This window comes from Geotrypetes seraphini, chromosome 9 (assembly GCF_902459505.1).
Source record: "Geotrypetes seraphini chromosome 9, aGeoSer1.1, whole genome shotgun sequence".
Classification (NCBI taxonomy): domain Eukaryota; kingdom Metazoa; phylum Chordata; class Amphibia; order Gymnophiona; family Dermophiidae; genus Geotrypetes; species Geotrypetes seraphini.
The window spans coordinates 27172033-27199658 of NC_047092.1; the positions used below are offsets into that span (position 1 = coordinate 27172033).

The 27626-nt window shown below is 41.8% G+C and overlaps 1 protein-coding gene across 4 annotated transcripts in view; it reads right to left on the bottom strand.

The window, feature by feature from the left end:
* ORC5 (origin recognition complex subunit 5) overlaps window positions 1-27626 on the bottom strand; it is a 144054-nt gene that overhangs the window by 52629 nt on the left and 63799 nt on the right. For all 4 annotated transcript variants that reach the window (XM_033958469.1, XM_033958467.1, XM_033958468.1 and 1 more), the window contains exons 12-13: window positions 25461-25508; window positions 6432-6542 (exon numbers count right to left, since the gene is read on the bottom strand). In XM_033958469.1, coding sequence (XP_033814360.1) covers window positions 6432-6542; window positions 25461-25508 — 159 coding nt within the window. The remainder of the gene's footprint in view (window positions 1-6431; window positions 6543-25460; window positions 25509-27626) is intronic.

Below are 27626 nucleotides of genomic sequence, written 5' to 3' on the forward strand. Positions count from 1 at the left end.
TGCCACTGAAAAAATACCAAGCAGGTCTAGAGAAATCGGTTTTTATGATCACTAAAACTCCATGCAAAATGTACTAACTTTGCTTGGCTATTTTGCATGGGGTTTTAGCTATTTTGCATGGCTGGATTGGAAAATGGGCGATCAAGAAACATGCGGTGGGCCATTTTGTGAATCAGGTCAGTAACAGCTATCATCGCTAAGGCTGTGAAAACAGGTTTAATGACGATTGCTGACTTTAATACCGTATTTTCACGCATATAACGCGCACACGTGTACAACGTGCACACGGGTATAGCGCGCGGGAACAAGGAATTTATGTAAGAAAATTTTGGTATAGTGCACCCACGCGTATATCGCGCATGCTCCTCATTTTGTTTCCCAAGTTTTCTATTGTAATGCCTATTCTATTGTGATGCGGTGTTTTCTGTCTTGCTGGCGCCCTCCTCCATCGTCCGCTGAAAGCCGCGGGCAGCGGATCCTATGTGCCTCTTGCGGCTGACCCAGAAGTGTTCCTCTGACGTCACAACGTCAGAGGGAACACTTCACAGCCGAAGGAGGCGCATGGAAGCCGCTGCTGCGGCTTTAAGCGAACACTGCAGAAAGATGGAGGAGGGCGCCAGCAAGACAGAAAACAATTGTATAACGCGCTCACGCATATAACGCGCATGGTTATGTTCGGTTTGCGTGAAAATACGGTACATCCCCCAGTAAGTGCTGTACATGAGTTAAACAAAAAAAAGGTGCAAACAAAAACTCAAACACAAAGGCTGCATCAAGAATGGAATAAGAGATGCACCATTGGTTGAACATTATGCAAAAGAATATGTTTCTAAAAACCTCCATTTCTATCCTCCACTGATCATCATTTCTGTGACACATCTAAATAAAAATCAATATTTTACAGGTCTTAAGAACAGTATTTTGTTTTAAGAAGTTGAGGTTACATTAGTATTTTTACCTATCCGTTATAGAATGTTATCTTTCCTGGGGATTTAAAATTACTAAGTAGCCTAATAAGACAAAATTAACAGGTTTTAGCTTTTAATGTTCAAGACCATATAACACTAAAGACTGCTGAATTCCTCCAAGAGCTGATGCATAACTTCATTTGATCTGCACATTTTTAAATAAATGTACTGTCCAGACTCAGTAGCTAATCTGAAACCTCACTTGAGGGTCTCAACCTGCTGACAAAAAGCCTGTATGTAAACAGGATGTTAGGTTAAGGGCTTGACTGCTTCTCCAGAATGGAATCTGGGGGCTAACAATTGTGAATTACAATTACTGGAATTCCACCAAGAGGCAGTATGTCACTGATAAAGCCTCTCTGGTGTAAACAGAATGCTGGAAACAGTTTAATCAACCATTTTAAGTGTTTTAAATTGTTTCAATGCAAAAAAAAAAAAAAATTAAAGTTTTAATACACCAGTAACAAGATGTATATTAAGTATAAATTTGACCTCAGTCTGGTTGCTTTTGAATTTCATCTCAATGCTGTAATCAATGTTTATTTATAGTACATTATGAACTCAACTACTCTCATTTAAAAGTGATAGATTTTGAACAGTACACCCTATAACACACAGCTCATTACATGAAAACTACATAAGAACATAAGAATAGGTCAGACCAATGGTCCATCAAGTCCAGTAGCCCGTTCTCATGGTGGCCAATCCAGGTCACTAGTACCTGCCCAAAACTCAAAGAGTAACAACATTCCATGCTACTGATCCAGGGAAAGCCGTGGCTTCCCCCATGTCTTTCGCAATAACAGACTATGAACTTATCCTCCAGGAAATTGTACAAACCTTTCTTAAAACCAGCTACGCCCTCCGCTCTTACCACAAACTTTGGCAATACGTTCCAGAATTTAACCTTTTCCTATCGTAATAAATTTTATGTTACACTGGTTCCAATCTTAATTATTTTAGCAAAGTTTTGTATTATTCACCGTTATCATTTACGGCTATTGTAAACATAATGTAAAAGTCTGTAAATTCAAATATTTTGTGTTCCTGGCTCTTTATTAGTCCATACAGACTGTTTATCCACTGTCTATGTTGTTTTTGGAATGTCCCGTCATCCGGGACACACGATAGGAAAAGGTTAACTATTCTCTGAGTGAAAAAAATATTTCCTCCTATTGGTTTTAAAGTATTTCCCTGTAACTTCGAGTGTCCCCTAGTCTTTGTAATTTTTGACAGTGAAAAATCGATCCACTTGTACCCGTTTTATTCCACTGAAGATTTTGTAGACTTCAATCATATCTCCCCTCAGCCATCTCTTTTCCAAGTTGAAGAGCCCTAACTTTTTAGTCTTTCCTCATGAGAGGAGTTCCATCCCTTTATCTTGGTCACTCTTCTTTGAACCTTTTCTAGTGCTGCTATATCTTTCTTGAGATAAGGTGACCAGAACTGAATACAACACTCCAGGTGAGGTTGCATCATGGAGTAATACAGAGGCATTATAACATTCTTAGTCTTGTTAACAATCTCTTTTTTAATAATTCCTAGCATCTTGTTTGCTTTTTTGGCTGCCACCACACATTAGCATGAGCCTGCTAAGTTACTGCCTCCAACCTAGTATGCAAGAGCCCAAAATCTGAATGACTAAATATAGCTGCCTGCCTAGTGAAATTCAGTGGCAATACATTTTCAGAACTGCAGTAGACTAGTTTACCACCTAATAAGCCAACTAGTCTGCTTTGAATATTGGTCTTACAGTGTACAATATGAAGTATGTATTTGCAAATATTTATCATCAAAAAGAGGGCAAAAACATATGACTAACATCAAATAAGAAGTATAAAATAGAGGTGTGGCAAAAAGGTACATAAAATATATTTTATTCTACCTTACATATGCCTTGGAATGATTGTAGCAATTCCAGCTTGATAGGTTAACACTGCCATCTGGTGTACATATGAAATGTTAATAGTCTAAATTTGTAATCATTTTATTTTTTAATGACTATATCCACATTTGCACTAAAAAGCAATTATTTCCTAACTAAAAAAACAGTGCAAAACCACAAAAACATGCAATATGTGGTTTTAAATCCCCTTATTCCCCTCCTCACCCTTACTACCCACTTTCCTATTATTATTTATGCTCCTTTATAACCCAATTAAACCACAAATTTAACCCAATTCTTCCCTTCCATCCCTCTCTATTCCTTACCCACACTCCAATTTGCTCTGTCCCTAGAAAGAGAAGCAAGACTTTTGGGCACCACTTTTCAAATGCTGCCTTTTGACCACTGCCACTGGGATGTAACCCCTTCGGCGATTATACCCTTTAGTACCAGCATTTTTGGTACCCAAACAGTGGCACCCAAAAATCTTCTCAACTTCTTTCTCCATCCCTGGCATTAAACATTAGTCTGGAGTTAGTAGTGAGTACCAGTGAGCAGGCTGGTCCTTTCCACTCTTTATTCCACCCACCAGGCCAAGCCAACACACACAGGGATGACAGCCACTGTGATACACACCATCACGTCGTTGTCTCCTTTTATAGCACTGCCTTGGGGCACACTACACCATCTGCACTGCCCTGAGCAGGTGGTTCTTCAGGACCTTTCTGCCCTTTATTCCACCCACTAGGCCAAGCCAACACACCCAAGGTTAACAGTGCCTCGTTGGACAGCACAGCTTTAGAGCGCACCACACCATGTACACCAGTGTCTCTAACTTTTTTAGCTTCGGCACGCTAAAAGGAGTGGAATTTCTGTTCCTGCGCATCTCTCTACTCCAAACATTGTTATATTTTCTTAGACAGACTATTAATTCCTCACTGCCCTCCAAGAGCCTTATGTTCAAGCAAGCAAAATTTACGTTCAGTGCACTCATTAAAAATCACTAACAATAGATGTAATAAAATCTTCTCAATCACTGTTCCCCAATTATGGAACTCACTTCCAGCCCACCTTAGAGAAAAAACCTCAGAGTAAAAACCTCTTTAGGCAGAGTCAAGTGTTCCTTGAAAACTTTTTTATTTAAGGATACGTTTGAAATTTAAGAACATGTTTTTAATCCAATCCTGTTCAAACAGAACAATGCTTATTCCTTTGCCCTATACTACCTCCTCTAAAAGATTTTGATCTTGTTGTGTCCCCAAACCCTATACTTTTTCCATTATTGTTCTCTCTCCTATAAACATTGTATTCTACCCTTCTTTTCCTGTCATGTTTCTGTTTGTAAATCATCCATTATTCATTAATTCTGTTTTAACTTTGTTTGGTATTCCCCATTTCTATGTACTTCGCTTAGAAATTCTTTTTAGAAGCGTTTTTATCAAATTTTAAATAAACTTGAAACTTGAATACAGAGAGGGTGGGTCGTATGGAAAAGATTATCGAAAGTATAAACCTAATCTTCCATTCTGTTACATCCCTTCCAAATTCCATATGCTAGGTGGCATACCAAAGCCACATTAGCTAGGGAGGGACAGAAGAGCCTGCCCTCAAACCCAAAATACAGCATCAGAATGTGTCATCACAACCACTTGGTAAAACCGGGTAAAAGTATGAAGAGAGGACCAAGTAGCCACCCTGCAAAATTCATCAGGATGAATTGTGCAAGATTCCGTCCACAAAACAGCCACACTTCTTATCAAGAGTGTTTTAAGCTTATTTGGTGACTGTGTGCCGCAGACGATTTAAGTCACGGAAATGGCCATTTGAATCCATCGAGTGATCGAGGACTTAGACACTGGCCTACCATGCCGAGGCGCAGCAGTTAGAACAAAAATGAGATCAGACAACCTGAACTAATTAGTCCTCTCCAAATAATGGAGCAAAACCCTCCGGACATCCAATTTGCGTAAGATCTGATCTTTGTGCTCTGAACTTATTGAATAAAAAGCAGGCAACCTAACCTTCTTGATGACATGAAAGACTGAGACCACTGTCAGCAAAAAGGAAGGTACAGCACGGAGGAAAATCAACCGCGTCCATAATATGGTTAAAGGGCTTCCTACACAAGAGCATAAAGCTCCAAAATGCACCGTGCTGAGACAACTTGTAACCAGAAAAACCGTCTTGATCGTTAGGTCCAGAAGAAATTCATCCTATTGTGGTTCAAAAGGAGTCTCACCAAGGCCCTGCAAAACAATGATAAGATTCCACAAAGGGAAAGGAAGATACAAGGGAGGATGCAGACAAAGTGCTCCCCCTCCCCTGGACACATCTGGAAGAGCAGTAAGTGAACTAGCACCTCTCTGCGAGCTCGAAAACATGAAAGGCCTACATCTAGAACTTTCAGGAAGGCCACTGCCAGAATTTTGTCCAAACTCTCCTAAAGGAAAGCCAGGACTACCGAACTGGGATCCTTCTCAGGCTTCACCTAATTCCTAGCACTCCACTTTGGGAAAGCCTTCCAGGCTTTGGCAGAAGAAACTACAGGAGAGGGTTACTTCGAATGCAAAGGAGTTGAGATAACTCCGAATAACCGCCCATTATCAAGGCTGAGAGCTCAAGAGCCATGCCGTAAGACCAAAATGCCTTGGGTTCTCCATGGACACCGGTCCCTGACTGAGAAGATATCAATGAAATGGGAGCTGGAGCTTCTCGTCCCACTAAAGATATACAAGAAGAGCATACCACAGGCAGCGAGGTCAATCCGGAGCCACTAGAGACACCAGACCAGGATGCATCACTATCCAGTGGATGACCCAACCAACCAGAGGCCATGGAGGGAACATCATACAGACACTCGTGAGCCAGCCAGGGCAAAACCAAGGCATCCGACCCTAGCTTCCTCGTTGGTTGACGACCGAAAATCTGCCAAGATCTCTGCTGAAGCCAACAAGATCTACCCATGTGTTTATTTTTATTGTGTATACATCTTTGTTCCTTGCCTAGACCTATGGATAGGCGGGTTATAAATTATTTTAAATAAATAAAATAAAAATTAATGTCTATATTTATAAACACAAAAGTAAAAAAAAATCCTATTTTAAAATATTCGATAGATGGTGTGAGGAAAGTTTATTTAAAAAAAAAAAAAAGAAGCCAAAAACATGATTATGATAAAAATCTGTGAAAATAGAAGTGGTTTTACAGAGTAATAGTGCAGCCAACCACTGAAAACCTAACTCGCAGAAACAGTATCTGTAGTTTTACTGCCACCTAGTGTAGCAAATACATTTATTTAAGGTAGTCAAATGAGACCAAGGAGCAGGCCCTCATGCTGTAGTGAACAAGACTTCTTTTAACTGATCAGATTTTTTTTATTGACCACGCTGTAACATCTACATAAACAGTTATAGCAGTGGGTTTTTTTTAAATGCATCTAAAAAGGTCTAGAGCCTTTTCCCCATCCCTCCCAAAAAATTTTTTCTCTCTAGTTAAATTAGTCTGATTGATATCATGCTGCCAGAAAAATTCAGTCACAAAAGTAGAAACAAGACTATATTATTGTATAATGCACTCACTTGTGAGAAGATATTTGCAGTTGGTGCAACTCTGCGGTCCACTATACTGTATAAAATTGCTAACAATCTATCCAGTGGAAATGGCTTTGGTCCAAGAAGGTGATTGCTAGTCTGTAAGAGAGGGACAGAAAAAAAATATTAAAATCTGGTGGAGTTTTTTTAGTTCTTTATACTAGCACCATTACCTGATTTATTTTCTGATGACCCTATAAGAATTTTTTTTCACATTGCTTTTGCTCTTAGTGATCAGTCTTGCTTATATTTAAAAATAAGCATACATATACAGATATCTTTAAAGCCATACAGTAATTTCAGCATTTTATTATATAAATCAAGAGCAGCCATTCTAATACACAGTAATGCATAAACATTAGGGAGCTCATAATCGAAAGAGAAAAACATCCAAAAACCGGCCTAATTTGGCACTTGGAGGAACATTTCTCAAAACGTCCAAGTGCCGATAATAAAAACGGGTTTTGGACGTATTTCTAAACGACCTAGGCCTTCATAGTGCCGCTGAACTACCAAAGCTAAATGAGGTATTTCGGGAGACGTGTCGAGGGCGGGAGTTGGGCGGGACGTGGGCCGGCTTAGACTTAGTTGTACAGCATGTATAGCCGAAAGTTTTACAACAGAGCCTAGGCGGAACTTGGACGTTGAGATTTAGACCATGTAAAACATGGTCTAAGTCACAAAAACCCACCTAAAGTCACCAGATAAGCACTGCAAACACATAAAACAGACCCCCCACACACTACCCCAGTGATCACCAACCCCCCCACCCCCATAAAAATTTTAATCATAACTTTAAAATTCAGCCTCCAGACCATCATCACCTGGCCGCCTGCATAGGAAAGCCTAGTCATCCAGCCCAGAAGCAGCTTAAGTTGTCTTGGGGGTGGGTTAGGGACTTATGGAGAGGAGGACCCATACTCATAAGCCCCTGTAATCACTGCATTGATACTTAAACATGTGCACTCCCCTATACACCCCCAAAACCCTTTTGTACTGGCATATAAGTGGCTCCTACAGCCATAAGGGCTATTGGGATGGTAGATAAGTGGGTCTAGGGGATTCTGGAGGTGGTTTGGGGGGCCCACCATAACCTATAAGGGAGCTGTAGGGAGAAGACATGGCACCCTTTTTGTGAAGTTCACAGCAGTGCCCTGTAAGGTACCCCATTATTTAGGTGGCATGTCTGGGTGTGCAGTCCATCACTTTGCAGACCCCTCCCACGTCTAACAGGGCTTGTTCTAGGCGTTTGGACTTGGACAGAAAGTTGGACGAAAATGTGGTATAAAGATAGACGATTTAGTGGCTTGGATGATCAGATCAGCAGGATGTATAATTAGACAATTTTCAAAACGAAAAAAAAGTTGGACGTATCTTTCGAAAATGTATCTTAAGCTGTTTTTTTACTTTGGACAACTTGTGAGATGGACGTAAACGGACTTTCGATTATGCCCCTCTAGGTGTTTCTCGTTCAGAAAGAAGTTTTATTGTACTTTGGAAAATTTGGGCAAGGCATCTTATAGAGTTTGACAGAGTTCAGTTACAATGTTTGACAGCAATTATGATGGTAATAATCAGCCCATGGCAGTTGGTGGTTTTTAAGCCACAATATGCTAATAACAAAGTAGAATATCTAGGTAACTGCAGTCATCCAGATGTTAACCATTGTGCTAACCTAACTTTATCTGCTTATTTATCTAGTTAATGGACTAACTGATTAAGTGCTGGCTCCACCCAGCAGCACAGCGAGGGAAGGAGGCGCCCGGGGCAGTGGCACCTGGTATCGCTGTGCTGTATGTAATGTAATGTAATTTATTTCTTATATACCGCTACATCCGTTAGGTTCTAAGCGGTTTACAGAAAATATACATTAAGATTAGAAATAAGAAAGGTACTTGAAAAATTCCCTTACTGTCCCAAAGGCTCACAATCTAACTAAAGTACCTGGAGGGTAATAGAGAAGTGAAAAGTAGAGTTAGAGGAAAAATAAAAATAAAATAAACATTTTAACAAGACAGCATTGATCTAAATACTTTGGAAGGTAGAAGAGAGGAGAGAAAGGAATAGAAGCAGAAGGGGGAGCCGTTGAACAGTAGAATTCTGGAGAAATTTAAATGATAGAAATAGAACAAAACAAAGACAAAAGGCAAAACAATAGATAAGATTAAAGATAAATCATAAGCTGGAAAGAAAAATAAAATAAAACTTTGTCTTCAATCCACGGTTTCAGCGTCAGTGATGAAGTGGAGCAAGTAAGTTTAGGAGGAGCGATTGACGTTTCCAGAAAGGGCTTCTTCAGGGAAGAGACTTGGCAGACAGTCCCAGGATGCCTATGTCTCCTCCCCTGCGATGTTCTCCCATCCATGCATTCCCTCCCAGACACACTGCCCGTGCCCCAGCCGCTCCAAGGAGGCTGCCCCAGATGAGGCCCACAGTGAATGCAGGATTCTCTCCTCTGCGGGAAAGCCGCCCGGAGCCGACAGTCGATCTTCTTAGCGGATTGCATGGGGGGGAAGAGTTCACACTCTTGGTAGGATCGGGTCTGTGTGCTCTCGGTGGTTGTGGCTGGTCTCGTTGCTGCTTAGGTGTAAAAGCAGTTGATCTCCACTGCTGCTGATATTTAAAAGCAGGCAGACTGATCTCTCCAATGGACTGCAGGGGGAGGAGTTCACACTCCTGGCAGGATCGGGTCTGTGGGCTCTTGGTGGTTGCGGTAGGTCTCGCTGCTGCTTGTATGTAAAAGCAGTTGTTTTTCTACTGCTGCTGATATTTAAAGCAGGTAGATTGATCTCTTAAACGGGATATAGGGGGAGGAGCTCACATGCCTGGTTGGATCGGGGCAAGGGCTCCTATTATAGGCTGCTTAGGTGTAAAAGCAGTTGATCTCCTACTTCTGATAATATTTAAAAGCAAGCATATTGATTTTTCCAACGGAATGCTGGGGGAAGAGCTTACTTGTTTGGCTGGATCAGGGCAAAGGGCTCTCGGTAGTGGTGGCTGGTCCTGTTGCTGCTTAGGTGTAAAAAACAGTTGATGCAGGGGGAGGTGGAGCTCACACTCTTGGCTGGATCGGGTCTGTGTGCTCTTGGTAGTTGCGGATAGTTCCGCTGCTGCTGAGGTGTAAAAGCAGTTGATTCCCCAAACTCTTGCTTGTTGCACCCCCCCCCGCACATCTCTACCTATTGCGCACAACCCCCGCCCCCCTCTTCAGCAGGAGTGATCAGCATCTTCTATTTTTAGTTTAGTAAGAAGGTAATGGGATTTGATATACCGCCTTTCTATGAGACAACTGAACTGAAATGTGTTAGTTTGAGAATTTACATCTGCTAAGTATATATTGCACTATACAGGAGGAAATATGAGGAGCGCTTTATGCAATTAATCATGCAATTAAAAATTGTAAGCATGATTGTACGATTAAAAATTTTAAATCAATGTACAGCCCCACTTTTAATCATTGTTAAGTGTGAAAACATGAAAGTTAGTTATAAATATAAAAACTTTTGCTCCATTAAGCAAAAATAGTAGCAAATTTTAAGAAAAAGAGCTTTATGTAATCGGTAGTTTTGAAGGATCCCAGGATGGACCTCAGAAAATAATTTTAAATTTTTTTTAATCAAGCACAATTAAATTGAAACTTCAATTTGCAGTTTTTCCAACTTTAGATTTTTCTGAACAACCCTAACAGTCTATCCACCTAAATTCAGCCATGAAAAATGGAAAAGGTCAAACTTGCATGTGGTTGGGATGTTTGTAAAAAAAATCTTTGCCTACATCTATAATACAGACTAAAGCAAAATCAGTCCTATCGGCTTTGTTGGCTAATATCCATCAGAGACTACCAATCAGCCAAGACATCCAGGTCATCTACAATCTCATACAAACTAGCATGAAAAATATCTCCATGAATCCACTTGAATTTTATTTAAATGAGCCAATACCTCAAGAAAAAAAATTACCTTCTTACTGGTTCACTCTCATAAACCACTCAAGAGTTAGTATATTGGCCCAAACTAATATATACCTCTAATGCAGTAGCAACTTTTCTTTTTCTTTATTTTTAAAAAATCTTTATAAATATCACAAAATGATCACAAGTTCGTATTAACTTGCCTCAGAAAGAACTGGGTAGGAACCATTGTGTATTTTGCATGTATTGAAATGATAAATAAATAATAATTAAAAATAAAAAAAACTGGGTAGAAATTGGCATTTTAAAAAAAGAATTGTAGGGATGTCATACAAGAAACACACACACGCAGTCTTAGTCGGGATGTAGGCACTGCCAGGGGCTAGCTCCAAATCCCTTTTTATTATGCTTCTAAGCTAATGACATCATAGTAACTCCCTCGTTTACACATCTCATGATTGGTGGGTACAAAGGTACATGCTTTTACATTGGTGGATACAAAGGTACATGCTTTTACCTCGTGATCACCCTCCCTTAACCTTGTGCTTTTTCCTCGTGATCATCCTCCAACTCAGCACTTAGACAAGGGCCTGATTAACACGTGGACAGAACCTGAGTCTTTGCATGTCCTCAAGGCCTGTCAGCTGATGTTCTTTCCAAATAAGGACTGCTCAATTAAGATAAGGGTTAATATATGACAGGGGTTTTGTGTCAAGAAGGGAGGGGGGAATGAGGAATGATTCAGTATTCATACACAAGGGCGAAAGGTCAGTGTGCTGAGCTTGCCTTGTATTAGAACATTACTACAAAGAATAAGTACAGAAGAAAGATTTTACTTAACCTAAAATCAAATTCTCCAATACCTTCCCACATTACACTATTACAATTTATAGAAGGAACACATACCGTATTTTTTGGTCTAAAAAATGCACTTGACCATAAGATGCACCTACGTGTAGAGGAGGAAAAACCAAGAAAAAAAAATTTGGTTCAGATTTTTTTTTTTCTTGCTTTTTCCTCCTCTACACATAGGTGTGTCTGGTGGTAAGCAGCCCGCAGCCTCCCATTACCTTTTTTAAAATGCCAGTGGACCAGTGCAGTCTCGGCAGGAGCTTCCTGCGCTCCTGCCCCTTCCTCTTTGGACAGCTGCCTCTTTTCTTGCTGTAGAGCAGCGCATAAGGCAGAAGCATGAGCTTTTCGCTTCCTACCTGGTACCACACTGCTCTCTGAATGGCTACCATCAGTTCTTGTGAATCGCGAGAACTGACAGCCATTCAGGGAGCGGTGCGGAACCAGGCAGGAAGCGAAAAGCTCACACTTCTGCTTTATGCACTACTCTTCAGCAAGAAAGGAGGCAACCGTCCAGTGAGGGAGGAGCAGGAGCACAGAAAGCTCCTACCGAGACTGCGCTGGACCAAAGGCATTTAAAAAAGGAAAAAGGATTGGGGAAAGATGTTTAAAAAATTGTATTCACTCCATAAGACGCACCCGCTTTTCCACCAAATAAAAAAAGTTACCACCTAGATTACATTATCCATTCACAGACTGAAGAATTTCTTAGAGATCAGACTCCACAGGTGATCCTTAAGATTAATTCCATTCCACCCACCCCAAGCAGCCAACCAGGAACAGGGCATTGCTTTGGTAGGAATTTTCTGTTCTTTCTTTCTTCTTCTAGGTGTAAGTAGTTCTGCAACCACAGTATGGCTGGGAAACGTCACCAAAGCTGCTGCTCAAGTTACAGCTTCTGTCTCTGTGCAGATAAAAAATGTTACCTAGGCAGAGGGAGTAATTCCTTGTGCAAGCAGTCTTCAGCTTGAATCCTTCATGAAGGAAGTAAAGGAACTAAGAGAGGAAGTGGCAAGACTGAGAAGCATCTGTGAGAATGAGAGGTATATTAATGAAATGGTTCATGAGGTGTCAAAGATTTCCAGCAGTGGGGAAGAAGCTGTGCTGAGGGAAGACAGCTAGACTCAGGTTACAGAACCCTGCAAGATTAGTACTGAGACTTTACCCGCCATTGAACTGAAGAACTGGTATGCTGCCCTGAAAGTGGAGGAGAAGGTTATCATGCCATTGTACCGGGCTATGGTGCATCCTCACCTGGAGTACTGCGTCCAGCACTGGTCGCTGTACATGAAGAAGGACATGGTACTACTCGAAAGGGTCCAAAGAAGAGCGACTAAGATGTTACGGGACTAGATGAGTTGCCGAACAGCGAAAGATTAGAGAAACAGGGCCTCGTCTCCCTCAAACAGAGGATATTGAGAAGGGACATGATCGAAACATTATAGGTACTGGACAGGTTGTTCACCCTTCCAAGGTAGAGAGAACGAGAGGGCACTCTCTAAAAATACTTTCTAGGGAAAAATACTTGAGTACCTGATTGTAAAACCGCTTAGATAATCTTGATAGGCGGTATATAAAAACCTAATAAACTTGGAAACTTAAAATTGAAAGGGGATAGATTCCCTTCGAACGTAAGGAAGTTCTTTTTCACCCACAGAGTGGTAGAAAACTGGAACGCTCTTCCGGAGTCTGTTATAGGGGAAAACACCCTCCAGGGATTCAGGACAAAGTTAGACAAGTTTATGCTGAATCAGAACGTAAGCAGGTAGGGCTAGTCAGTTAGGGCGCTGGTCTTTGACCAGAGGGCCGCCACGTGAGTGGACTGCTGGGCACGATGGACCACCGGTCTGACCCAGCAGCATCAATTCTTATGAGATGAGAGCATCCCAGAGAGAGAAAGGACCAAAGCTTGAAATCCCAAAAAATGCTAGATCCATGACCACTAGGGGGCATAAGGAAGTGGTGGTTGATGATTCCCTTCTGAGAGTACAGAAGAGTACATCTGCAGACTAGACATGATGTCCCAAAAGGTATGCTGTCTGCCTGGTGCCAAAATCCAAGATGTTACAGAGAGATTGTCAAGACACATCAAGCCTGATGATTATTATCCGATGCTGCTCATCCATGTTGGCACTAATGATATTGCCAGATACGTATAAAAATGATATTGCCTGTGGAAGTATAAAAAAATGACTTTGTGGCTCTGTGAGAGAAGGTAAAGCAGCCAGGTGCGCAGGTAGTATTCTCGTCCATCCTCCCTATCGTGGGTAAGGGTCAGGTCAGAGAAGCATGAATCCTGGAGATGAATGCGTGGCTTCGTGGATGGTGTCATCGACAGCGTTTTGGCTTCCTGGACCAGGAGATGATTTTCCAAGGGCTACTGAGCAGGAATGATATACATCTATCAAAGAAGGAACAAAGTGTCTTCAGCAGCAGGCTAGCTAATCTACTGAAGAGGGTTTTAAACTAGAAGTGATGGAGCAGGGTGATCAAAGCCCCCAGGTGAGTATAAGCTCTCAGGTAAGTAGATCACTTACCTCTACACGGATGGGAAAAGCGGGCAATGTCTGGAAAGTAGTATATACTAATGCTCGAAGTATGGGGAACAAGATTCTAGATCTAGAAGATGTGATGCTAGAAGATGAGTTGAATATAATGGTGATCACAAAGATGTGAAACTTGAAACTTGGTACACGGAGAACCATGATTGGGATGTAGTTATACCAGGCTGTAATCTGTTCAGTAAAGACAGGTAGTGACTATTGTGTTGCTGCATAGACGTGTTGGTTTAATATTATTTTAAAATTTACCATCCTGCCCTGTACAATTTCTCTGGAAAAGCAAGTTTAATAAATCTGTCCCCTCTTCTCCCTCTCCCCATTTAAACTTTTAATGTACATTACTAATGTTCTCTATTACATAAAATCCATCCATGGAAATTCAAATATATTTACCACAGTACAAGCTACAATAGTTATATTGCACATGAGAGAGGAGGGGGCTACAGAGGTTGGCTTGTAGTCACTCCTAGAAGAGATCAAAGGATGGCATTAATTTTAGAGTGTAGGCTGGAAGGGAAAGCAAAGACAGAGGAAACAGGAACAGAAGAGCTTACAACAAACTACTAACCAGCTACAGGGGGAACGAAGAGGTCACTCAGAACAGAGGCCAAGTTTGAAAAGGGGCTCCGCCCTGAGAGGGCTTTGTTTAAATAAGTACAGTAGCAAGGTTTGTAAGGTCACCTGCGTAATTGACTGGAAGGGGCTACAGCCAGGCAGTAGTTAGGCACCAGTCAGAGGCTGCAAGAGGCGGGGTTACAGGCAGCAAGAGAGGAGAGGGCTGCAGGGGTTGGTTTGTAGTCAACTACAAAACCTTAGTGCAGTTTTGTAAATAGAAGTCAATGTGAAGCAAGAAGACGTTCCAGTCATGTTTATCAAAATTAAGAGAGTGACTGGAATACTATACCCTGAGGTAGCTGAGATATCTATGCCAGTGAAACGCTGGCCATCGCCAGTATTCCCAGATCACCTGAATTTAGATAAGTAACCTTGCCTGCTCTATTATAGACATTTGTTTGATTTAGTTTTTTTGAACACTTGTATAGTTGTCTTGAACCCTTGCATTGCATAAGGCTTTAGAATCAGCCCAGACAGAGGTGTTTTTTTATGCCTGTGTAGTTTCCAAGTTTGTTTGGTTTTTTCCAAGTTTTTTATTAGGATTTTATATACCACCTATCAAGGTTATCTAAGCGGTTTTACGATCAGGTACTCGGTGGGCTCACAATCTATCTAACGTACCTTACCCCATTTATTCATCACCCAGTTTTTACAGGGTGATGGAGGGTTCTGAGGCTTTTTCCTTCTTTTGTTTTCTGGTAGCTGTTTATGGCCTGTTACAATGTTTGAGATTCTTTTCTGCATTGGAGTGGAGTTATCAAGTACACCTCTTTAAATTACACAATTTCTCTGGAAAAGCAAGTTTAATAAATTTTTCCCCTCTTCTCCCTCTCTCCATTTAAACTTTTAATGTTCATTACTAATGTTCTCTATTACATAAAATCCATCCATGGAAATTCAAATATATTTACCACAGTACGAGCTACAATAGTTATACTGCACAATGATCAACTCCTTTAAAAAAAAAAAATACATCACACTGAAGGAAAAAAAGGAATTAAAAAACTGAAATACTTAATGACGCAGAAGCAGAGCAACACCTCCATGAACTGTTAATTAGGTCCTCTAATTATTCAGAATCCTATTTTTAAGCCACAGTAACAAAAGGGTGTGAACCATTTGCTTCAGATCACTCTAAAACCAATGATTAATAAAAGAAACTCTTCTCACACCATATGTTTTAACAGTCCTTTATTCCACTAACCCAGTAATATGACTGTCCTTTGCTCAAACTGCAAAGTATAATACAGCCATTTCAAATCTCTCTCTCTTCTGTAGCATTTCTGTCTTCAAATGGCTTAGAAGAGACCATGAAACATCATCCTAGAATGTTACAGGACAAAATTCTAGTCATCATGTCATTCTGTCTCCTGTATGCATCAGAAAGATTTAAAAAAATTTTTAAAAATTATTTATGCACACACCTTCCTAGGACCTTAGAAAGGAGAGAGACCAAAAGGGTTTCTGTGCTGAAATTCGGACAGAACCCATGCTGGAAAGGTAAAAAGATGGAAAACTTCTACAAGTAACTTGAGAGTTGGCTGGCAATAATTGATTCCTGGAGTTACCCCCTTTCTAGTCAGGTTTTCAGGATATCCACAATGAATATGCGTAAAAGAAATCTGCATATGCTGGAGGTAGTGCATGCAAATCAAGTTTATGCATATTCATTGTGGATATTCTGAAAACTTGACTAGAAAGGGGGTAACTCCAGAACTAAGTTGAGAAACACTGCTCTAAAGGACAAAGGAATTCAAGATAAGAATGTTTTAAAGATCTGCCAATATTCATTTGCCATGTTCATCTCCCAGCTCCTCCTCATTACCCCATTCATTTCTCATTTCAGTCTGCAGCAGGGTTGTTGGAACAGGTGAGCAAATAGTTTGGGAGGGTCAGATTGCTCTCCTTCCTATCCCCTTTATGCTATCTCTCCTTTCACCTCTCTCTGCTGCATTCCCCCTCATCCTACTGCTCCCTCTTCATCCCCAAACATTTGTCCCATGCTGCTCAAAAATGTTAATTAGAATTCTCTGTGTCCTACACTTTTTTGTACCCTCACCTCCTCCACCTGATCCCAAATCTTAATCAACCCAACATTCTGTTATGTTACTGCTTTAGTTTAGTTTTTTCAGCAGCATATTTTGATCGCTAAAGTACACAGCATACATACAGATCAAGCATAATTGTTGCATGTCTTTGATACCACCATCTTATGGGACCCCTGAAGAAGACGTGTTGATTGAAACACGGACCGTGTTGGGCCCCATATTTTGTAAAAAGTGTCTAGTTGTATGCAACAATCTGTTTGTTAAAAATAAACTTTGCCTGTATCTTGTACATGTCTGCAGTTCCTTTCTTTGTCTTTGGTTTACCGTATTTTCACTGCAGATTTGTTGGATTTTCTTTTTTGTCTTCACTCTCCCAAGCCCAACCATCCCCAGCTCTTTTCCCCTTTGGCTTGAACCTTTTGCAGGCTTGATCTTTCCCTTCCCCTCATCTCACAGTCATTCTTCCCATTTGTTCTCTACCTCTTGTTCAGCTCAAGGTCAACTCTTTCCCTAGTTCTCTCTCTGCCACCTAGGCTCAACCCTTCCTAGCTCTTCTGCTCCACCACAAGTCTCAAATGCCCCTGTTTTTCCTGTTCTCTTGCTCTTCCCCCTGCTCTCCAACACAAGCTCTCCATCACCCATTCACAGTCTAACTACAATACTCTTTCCTACTCCATCAGTTTATACCAGCACCTTTTTCCTCTCCAGGCAAAAATCAATCTTTTGTTCACTTAACTGTCAATTCTTTAGCTTTCATAGGAATCGGAAAAGCCCTCATATTAATCTATAGTATGTTGTTTGGAAGAGAATGGGGGCATGGAGCTACCTCACTTAGAACTGTATTACTGGGCATCAAGACATGTTGTAGGATATGCTGGCTGAAGGATTCTGACTCTACAGATGGGATATAATTAGAGAAAGTTCAGACAGAAGAGTTCACACTCTCTCTCTTATTATTTACCCACTCTCTTACATTGGGCATTTGGCGTATCCTGCAGACATGTACTACGGTGGCACACAGATTTAAGATCTAGCAGCAAGTTCATCGTCAATTGCATATTCTGGGCAAGCTCTTATCCCCAACTGCTGTGATTTGCAAAACTTTCTCTTTCTGGTGCAGCTTTTTTCTTCAAAATCAGACTTTGGGAGAACTTCAGATTGCATTTTGTTTGGCAACTGATGAGCGGAGGCCTTCTTAAAGATTTAGCATCTCTGATTGTTGAACAAGCCAGAATTATGTAATCACGGTTCATTTATGAGCACATAACCGCTGCCTTGCGGCACTTATAGGATTGGGAATGGCGTTTTTGGCAGCACACTCCTGAGGAGAGATTCATATGGTCTTCTAAGCCTGCCCACAAAAGGATTTCTCATCTATATTATATCTTGCTAGATTTAATCTCCCTTGGAATTCTGATTTAGCCCTCGATTTAGATTGGTTGGATTGGGAGGTTATATGCAGGGCTGTGGAATCGAGGAGTCGGAGACAATTTTGGGTACCTGGAGGCGGAGTCGTGGCTACCAGAAACAGAGGAGTCGGAAACGAAGGATTTATCTACCAATTCCTTAGCCCTGGTTATATGGACCATTGTCCATTTGGTGTCTATGTGTTGCTTCAGAGTAGAATTCATGTACAATTTAGCTCATCATGTGTTTCATACCCCTCTTTTTAAGCATGTCATGCTGGGTCCACCTTAGGTCACTGTTGGCCAGGGTGTAATGGTCAAGACACATTTTTACATATGTGATGGTCCTGCCCAATGGTTCAGCTTTTTTTTAACAGATAAGATTCAGGTCATTCTGGGCCAGTCTTTTACTTTGGCCCTCATATTGTTTATTGGGCAATGCTATACACAGGATCTGGAGATACAGAAAGTGGGGTGGGGTGTTGATACAGATCTAGCCAGCCATCTGAAATGTGGCACAGAATACTATCACCATTTTTTGGAAAACTGTACCATCTTTTGATCATTGGACTGCACAAGAGGTTAAAATAACTTCTCTATCAAAGTTATCTTATATTTTTTAAGGATAGATATAATGCTTTATCGCAAAGTGTGGAAAACATATTGGGCCTAGAAAGATCATAAAACCTATCTTGTGTGATCCTTTCTCTCTTTAGTTCTTTGGTTACAGTGGATCAGGCTGCTATTCCTTTACTCATTCTTACTGGTTTATTGATTTTTTTCTGATTACAAACAAAAAGATACATATATAATGCATAGTGTGTATCCTGTCTAATAAAAGGTTAAAAAAACCCAAAATCTTTGTACTGACATACCCTCTCTTTACACTTATGTTCCTCCTGTGACCCCTGTTTACAGTAATTCCTTAACTACCCCAGATTCCAGTAGTCAAGGCAGCTGAAAATCAACCAAAATTTGTACAAACAACCTCAGACCTAAGAAAATCTGCATTTTACAAGTACCTACCCACCAGCAATTAATTAACACACAAGACTTAAATTTCAGCTAAACAGTCCAGTTAATAGCCTTACCAAAGAGCGAGAGAGGAAAGAAGGAAGAGAAGAAAAGTCAAGTAACTTTTCTATATAGCAAGTTCCAAGGAAAAATGCCCTAATTCTTTGTGACAGTGAGAGTCCTGAACTTCGTAGAAAAGCTACCCCAGGAGACAGGCTGGGCAGAATGGGTTTAAACCCCAGAGGAAACACGGGTTTATTCTTTTAAGAACACAGCTCAGACCTAGAGCTCAGGCATTGCTTCCCCCACCTATAAAAAGAAGGTGATCGGAGCAGATGAAACGCCCTGATTTTAGTATAAGCTTGACTACACACCTTCTAGGTATTATAGGTGTAAATCCTGGACTGGAGAGGAGACCCAGGGGTTGCAAAAGTACCTACCCACAACAAGAGCTGCTAACTCCTTCTACAGTCCAGCCCAGAACTTCTGAGTCACTCTTGAATATCCCACCTGACAGTGAACTAGCCTTAAGAAAGGTTTGGACAATTTCCTGGAGGAAAGGTCTATAGTCCGTTATAGAGAAAGACATGGGGGAAGCCACTGCTTGCCCTAGTAGCATGGAATGTTGCTAATCCTTGGGTTTTGGCCAGGTACTACGGGCCTGGATTGGCCACTGTGAGAATGGGCTATTAGGCTTGATGGACCATTGGTCTGATCCAGTAAGGCTATTCTTAATCAGGCCATTATGGGAGAGAAAGGAAAAAGCCATGACATAGAGCCACTGGTAACTGAAGGGCCTGCTGAAACTAAATAATTTATTGAAGAGCTGGGTGAGCCAACTCACAAATCTGCTACAAGCTTATAATTTGAGGAGTGAGCTTTTTTCTTTTCTTGGAGGAATTTTCTGGCTGCTCCCTGTTTTCGGAATCTAAGGAAAGAGTTCCTGAATTTGCCTGGAGAAATAAGATGGACATTTCCTCAGGGGAGGAAAGATTTAGGGAAATCTGTTGCCAAGTTTCCAAGTTTTATTAAAATTAGATGAAATGCTAATCATACATTCTAAACTAGAAAAAACCTCCCAAACCCCAAGAGAGGAAAATGACTAGGGGAAGGAGACATAGACCAACTGAACACTCAATCAACTGTGTTAGAAATTAATAAATGCTTAAGCGGGAGAGCCCTCAGTCACACAGCCACCACTGGGAAACCCCAGGGAAAAGCTGACGCGAATTTGCACCCAGAAGAGTGTTAACTGCGAAACATCCCCGGGCTCTCTCCGCATAATAAGTGAATAAATAAAGTGCAACAATAAAGTGCAGTATGTGTGAAAAAATATGATTAAATAAAAAAACACACCAATGGATTAAGTTGAAATTAGTCTCTATCCCCCAATCATGGGGCCAAAAGGAAAATGAGTGTCCAAATCTAACCAAGCTGAACACAAACTAGAAGAACTTAGCTTCTCCGTGTGTAGGCAGTCAGCAAAAGATGGCTTCGTCCTACGGGACTCCGTTTCGGGGGTGCACACCCCCTTCTTCAGGAACTCGACTGCGCTGGGTCTCTCAGTTTCTCCGACAAAGCTTGGAAAGCGAGGTAGAAAATGGCCATTTTCTACCTCGCTTTCCAAGCTGTGTCGGAGAAACTGAGACTCAAAAGAAATGGTCTCCATTTCAGTGCTCTCTCATTTCAATCTTATTTTTTCTCTCTCCTTTGATTTTTCTCTTATTTAAATCATTCTTCTGTACCAAAGATAAATAATATACCCTGAAGTGTTCAAAACGATAAATACAATTACAATAATTTCTCTTTCTCTATCAAATATCTTCCAACTTTTCTGTATTTTGTGCAATAAGGCAGCGTGCAAGTCCCTTAGGGCTGGATTCACTAAAGTCAGCGATCATTTAGTGACGATCGATGCTACTGCAGCCAGTGGCGAACGACTGGCTGCAGGGATGGTGCAAGGAGATGAACTTTGGGTTCCTGCACCACGGAGAGGCACTGCAAGGACTTCTGGGACCAGACGGGTTACACCTGACCAGGATGGGGAAGAACGTCCTTGGACACCGTCTAGCCCACCTACTACACAGGGCTTTAAACTAGGTAAGTTGGGGGAGGGTACGGGCACAAACAACCCACATGACGAGCTAAGCTACCAATACTCTTTTGAGACTGAGCTAAGTAAATACTATATTTCTGGGACACATTACAATTTTGGGTCTAGGGGGAGGATACATAGCAATTCTGGGTCTAGACGGGGTACACATTATAATTCTGGGTCCAGAGAGAGTGCACACGTTGCAAATCGCACTAAAGGAGCTCGAGTAGCCCAAACGGGAATAGCCCCACAGAGTACACACATTACCGAGTCTGAGATAGGAGCACACTATAGTCATGGGGAGTCCGAGACAGGTTCAAGCTTTAGCTCTGGGTCTATGAAGTGTAAGAGACAGGCAAATAATGTTAGGGAGTGTAAGAGACATGCGAATAATGCTAATGGGGTCCTAGTTGATAAAGAGGGATCATCCCCACTGAGATACAACAAATACACAACGTGGAGGGCTATGTACGTCAACGCCCACAGTCTGGGAAATAAGATCCTAGACTTAGAAACAGAAATGAGGAATGCTGACCTGGATGTAGTGGCGATATCTGAGACCTGGCTCACAGACTCCCACTGGTGGGACATGGTCATACCAGGTTACAACTTGCTTCGCCGGGACAGGGAGGGTAAAATGGGAGGAGGTGTAGCATTATATACTAAAGATGACATTAAGGTCACCAGAATCACGGATGTACAGTACACTGGGGAATCCCTTTGGGTAAATTTGGCCAGAGGGAAGGACAAATGCCTATATCTTGGCGTAGTATACAGACCCCCAAGACATCAAGATGACCTAGATAAGGAATTAATCGGAGATATAGAGAATATCACCTTACGAGGTGACACAGTATTGGTAGGTGACTTCAACATGCCTGATGTGGATTGGGTCACACTTTCCTCTTCTTCCGGCAACAGCAGGAAGCTATTAAACTCTTTGAATGGAGCAAGACTCAGGCAACTGGTATCTGAACCAACAAGGGATCAGGCAATACTGGACCTAGTACTTACCAATGGGGAAAGTATCACAGAGGTCTCGGTGGGTGAAACTTTGGCCTCCAGTGACCACAATATGATATGGTTCAATCTCAGGAAAGGTTTCACGAAATCTACATCAATGACCAAGGTTCTCAAATTCAAAGACACAAAATTCCAAGACATGGGAGACTTCGTTCACCAGGCGCTACAAAGCCAAGCAGACACCGACAGCGTGGAAGAAATGTGGTCAACTCTGAAAGCCACCATACAGGAAGCAACAAACCGCTATGTTAAATCAGTAAGCAAACGGAGTAGGAACAACAAGCCACAGTGGTTCTCTACGGAGATCTCGGACATCATCAAAGAGAAGAAAAAAGCATTCATCTCCTACAAACAATCAGGGACACAGGACTCTAGAGTAAAATATCTGGCCAAGTCAAGGGCCGTCAAAGCAGCAGTTAGGGAGGCCAAATTCCGCATGGAGGAGTCTCTAGCAAAGAACATCCAGAAAGGAGATAAATCTTTCTTCAGGTATATCAGTGACAGAAATAAGAACTCGGGAGGGATAGTACGTCTAAGAAAACCAGACGGAGACTATGTAGAAACGGACTCGGAAAAAGCCCAACTGTTAAATAAATACTTCTGCTCAGTCTTCACCCGCGAGGCGCCGGGAATCGGCCCTCAGCCACAGACAAGGGTTAAATCAGTTGACCCGTTTAGTAATTTCAAGTTTACACCCAGCAGCGTCTATTGCAAGCTGTCAAAAATCAAGGTCAACAAGGCAATGGGGCCTGACAACCTACACCCTAGGGTGCTCAGGGAGTTGGGTGATGTCCTAGCGGAACCGCTATCCGCGCTCTTCAATCTCTCCCTTAGTACAGGTAACGTCCCGATGGACTGGAAGACAGCTAACGTCATCCCACTCCACAAGAAAGGCTCCAAGATGGAGATGGCAAATTACAGACCAGTGAGTCTCACATCGATAGTGAGCAAACTAATGGAAACCCTAATCAAACACCAATTGGATAGAATCATGGACGAGGAGAAACTAAGGGATCCCCGCCAGCATGGATTTACTAAGGGGAGATCCTGCCAATCCAACCTGATCAGCTTCTTTGACTGGGTGACGAGGAAGCTGGATGCTGGTGAGTCCCTGGACATTGTCTACCTAGATTTCAGCAAAGCATTTGATAGCGTACCACACCGCAGGTTGCTAAGCAAGATGAGTTCTTTAGGTTTGGGCGACACATTGACAAATTGGGTTGGGAACTGGCTTGGAGGTAGGCTTCAGAGGGTAGTGGTGAATGGCACCCCCTCCGAAATGTCAGAGGTGATAAGTGGAGTGCCACAGGGCTCCGTCCTGGGCCTGATCTTGTTCAACATCTACATAGGAGACTTGACAGAAGGGCTCCGAGGAAGAATAACTTTATTCGCCGATGATGCCAAGCTAAGCAATGTAGTGAACAAGAGCACAACAGACAATAATTCAATGGCAGATGACATGATGCATGACCTACTTCTACTGGAGCACTGGTCTAGGTCCTGGCAACTCAGTTTCAATGCCAAAAAATGCAAAGTCATGCACCTGGGAAGCCGAAATCCACGCAAACTTTACACCCTAAATGGCGAGATCTTGACAAAAACTGAAGCAGAAAGAGACTTAGGAGTGATTGTCAGGGAAGACATGAAGTCTGCAAATCAAGTTGAGCAAGCTTCATCCAAAGCAAGGCAAATCATAGGTTGCATACGCAGGAGTTTCGTCAGCCGTAAACCGGAAGTCATTATGCCACTGTATAGATCCATGGTGAGACCGCACCTGGAGTACTGTGTACAATTTTGGAAGCCACATTACCGCAAGGATGTACTGAGACTGGAATCGGTCCAGAGAATGGCCACCAGGATGGTCTCGGGACTCAAGGAGCTCCCGTACGAGGAGCGGTTAGGGAAGTTGCAGCTCTACTCACTCGAGGAACGTAGAGAGAGGGGAGATATGATCGAGACATTCAAGTACCTCACGGGTCGCATCGAAGTAGAAGAGGATATCTTCTTTTTCAAGGGTCCCGCGGCAACAAGGGGACATCAGTGGAAAATCAGGGGCGGGAAACTGCACGGTGACACTAGGAAGTTCTTCTTCACAGAAAGGGTGGTTGATCGCTGGAATAGTCTTCCACTTCAGGTTATTGAGGCCAGAAGCGTGCCAGATTTTAAGGCCAAATGGGACAAACATGTGGGATCTATCCGCAAAGATAGATAGGGAGGGTCATTGGAGTGGGCAGACTTGATGGGCCGTGGCCCTTATCTGCCGTCTATTTCTATGTTTCTATGTTTCTATGTTTTACCCACCCGATTCACTAAATGGCCATTGTTCTGGCCAATCAGGGACTTCCTTAGACTCATCCCTAAGGAAGTCCCTGATTGGCTCAGGCGCTTCATGCCCCTCCCAAGGGAGGAGCCCGAGGTACCTGAGCCAATCAGGGCCTTAGGCCCCTCCCCGTGCATCACATAATGCACTGGGGCAGGGCCTAAGGTCCACATTGTGTTGCAGGAGGCCAGAGGAGCAAGAGGGACTGAGCACCCCTCCTGCTCCCAACTTTTACAGGAACGGGGAAGTGGCGTCCGCTGGCAAGAGGGAGTGGGCATCCCTCCTGCCATCTGTTTGAGGGGGGAGAAGGAGAGGGGCCGATGGCAGGAGGGAGTGGGCAACCCTTCTGCCATATTTTTAAGCGTGGGTGTTCAGTGGGTGGGGAGGTATTCAGCCGGCCGCAGTCTGGGGAGTAGGGGGGCCAATGGCAGGAGGGACCAGGTATCCCTCTTGCCATAAGTTCGTCTGGTTGTGGGTGGGTGAGGAGGAGGCCAATGGCAGGAGGGACTGGGCATCCCTCCTGCCATAAGTTTGGCGGGCAGGCAACAGAAGCCCCGACAGCAGTGACATTAGGCTGCTTCTCCTGTCACTACTGTCAAGGCTCTGCAGCAACTCAATTGCTCACTGAGTGAGTCGGGGGAGTTTGCATGCAAAAAAAGATAGTGAATCAATCGCTGTTTCAAAATCGGCCAACAGCAATTGAATCGCTATCTTTAGTGAATCTGGGCTTTAGTGTACAAATGCAAAGGGTGAGTACAAGTGGTGGGAAAAGGGCATGCATCTTATAGAATGCTAACAGATGCACCCAGAGATTTGGGTTTGCACTAGTATTGTATCTGTTGAACAACTGACATTCTCCAAAGTGTGGCAGGGCACAGAAAAGGAGGCGCTGCTTTGTAGAATTGCTCCTTTAGTGGATCTCAGTTAATAAGTGGTAGACAAAAAAGAACTGATGAAAAGATCTGATAAAAATACATATTAGCCTGGCAAAAATGAGGTTGCAAATGGAGACTCATGATTCTATAATTCAGTAAAGACAAGTTCTACTGAGTTGAAATCCCAAAGGAAGATAAGAGGAGTAAACTTTAGGCCCCGCCTACTTCCTTCACACCTCTCCTCTCAAAAAACAAACAAACCCTTGAAAAATGGTTCTATTAAAATAGAAACTTAAAATACCTTTTCATGCTTTTTCAGAAAATTTGTCTTCTTAATTTTCCCATGGTGCTGAAAAATAAGAAAAAACCACTATGAATATTTTTTAAGTTATATAATTCTGTAGTTAGTCAGAATATTAAATAGATTAGAAGATCTGGACTAATAAAATATGTTTTAACAATTTGGTTACCAGACCCAGTTTGGAGAATCATCCCCAGAGTATATATACATTTCCCATTAGAAAATATAAAAATAAAAAAATTCTAGACAAAAAGGGTGACTATACATGCCAACTAAAAATACAAATTTATTTTTAGTCATGTTAAATCAGTTCCTTCCTATTAAATCAAGAGGCAGAGGATTGTGAGGAATCTCAGAAGGATCTTGTGAGACTAAAAGATTAGGCATCTAAATGGAAGATGAAATTTAATGCAGACAAATGAAAAGTGATGCTTATAGAAAAAAATAAGTTCAGCTACAAACACAAAGTAGTCCTTTTACTAAGGTGCGGTAGCCGTTTTAGCACACACTAAATGCTAACGTGTGCCAACACGTCCATACCATTCGTAACATTAATAAAATAACCCTTTCGGCTATTCAGACCTTCTCCGACCTAAACCTAGAAGACTTCTCTGCTCTTTCTATAACACCAATTTTCTCTTTGGGAAACTTCCACAAAATCCCTACTAGACTCTCTGGCACCTCCACTAGAAAAAAATCCAATCTCAAATCAAACTCAAAAATCAAAACAACAACCTTGGTATAATAAAAAACTCGCTCTCCTTCGTAAACAACTTCGTTCCGTAGAGCATAAATGGCGTACTACACGCCTCAACAATTTCCACCTTCTATTCAAGGAAAAAGCTACTCTTTACAAAAAAGCCATTCAACAAGCAAAAAAAGAATATTACTCAAAACTCATTACAACCACTCGTAACTCCTCCACCCTTTTTAATCTTGTTCAGTCCCTTTCAAAATATTCGAAGAAAAAAAACCCACCCCCTACTACTCAGCCATCTGCAGACGAACTATCACTTTTCTTTGACAGAAAAATTAAGGATATCAGATCACATCTGGGACCTTCACCTCCTGCTACCTCTTTCCAAACTCACGATTCCAATGATTCCACGCAAATATCATTCAGCACTTTCTCCAAATTCAAAATGCCTTCGCAAGCTAATCTTCTTCTTATTCTTCAAACTTTAAACTGTTCCAATAACCCTTTGGAAAGCATTCCCTCTTTGCTCCTTAAAAAATTCTTCTCTTTCTTCGGCCCTTACATCTGGGAAATGATATCCAAGTCTCTCTCTGACAGTCTAGTACCCTTTTCTTAGAAAACAGCCCTTCTTTTCCCAAAAATTAAACAACACAACCTAGATCCTTCTCTGCCTAAAAATTACCGCCCTATAGCCAATCTACCACTACTCTCGAAACTAACCGAAAAAATTATTCAAACCCAACTCAAAGAATTCATAGAAAAAACCCATGCCTTACATCCATGCCAAACTGGCTTCCGCGCTTCACACTCAACTGAACTGTCTCTGTTAGGCCTTATCTCTTCGATACACTACTATCATGACCAACAAAAATCTGTCATCCTCATTTCCCTAGACCTGTCAGCAGCCTTTGATACTATCGATCACTCTCTTCTTATTAACAGACTTAAAGACTGTGGTATCACAGGCTCAGCTCTTTCTTGGTTCATATCCTACTTCAATGAATGCAGCTTCAAAGTCCGAGTAAACAACGAAACTTCTCAACCTATATCTCTAACATACGGTGTCCCACAAGGTTCGATTCTCTCCCCACTTTTATTTAATATCTTCCTGTCTCCTCTACTTACTTTAGCACAATCTATCAGATTCACAATTTATGCCTACGCAGATGACATTCAACTCCTTCACCCAGTTAACACCACAAACAGCTCAGACATAAAAGACATAAATGATAAATTAGATACTATATACAATTGGCTCTTAAATAAACTCTCCCTTAATATTGATAAATCTCACGCCATCTTAATTCCAACTAAAAACTGTGCTCCCTTACCAGGACAACTATCCATTAATTCCATTCCAATACAAATAGAAACAAAGTTAAAACTCTTAGGCGTCATCATTGATAAAGACCTCACTTACCATGACCATATCAGTTCAATTGCAAAAATCTGTTTTTTCAAACTTCATA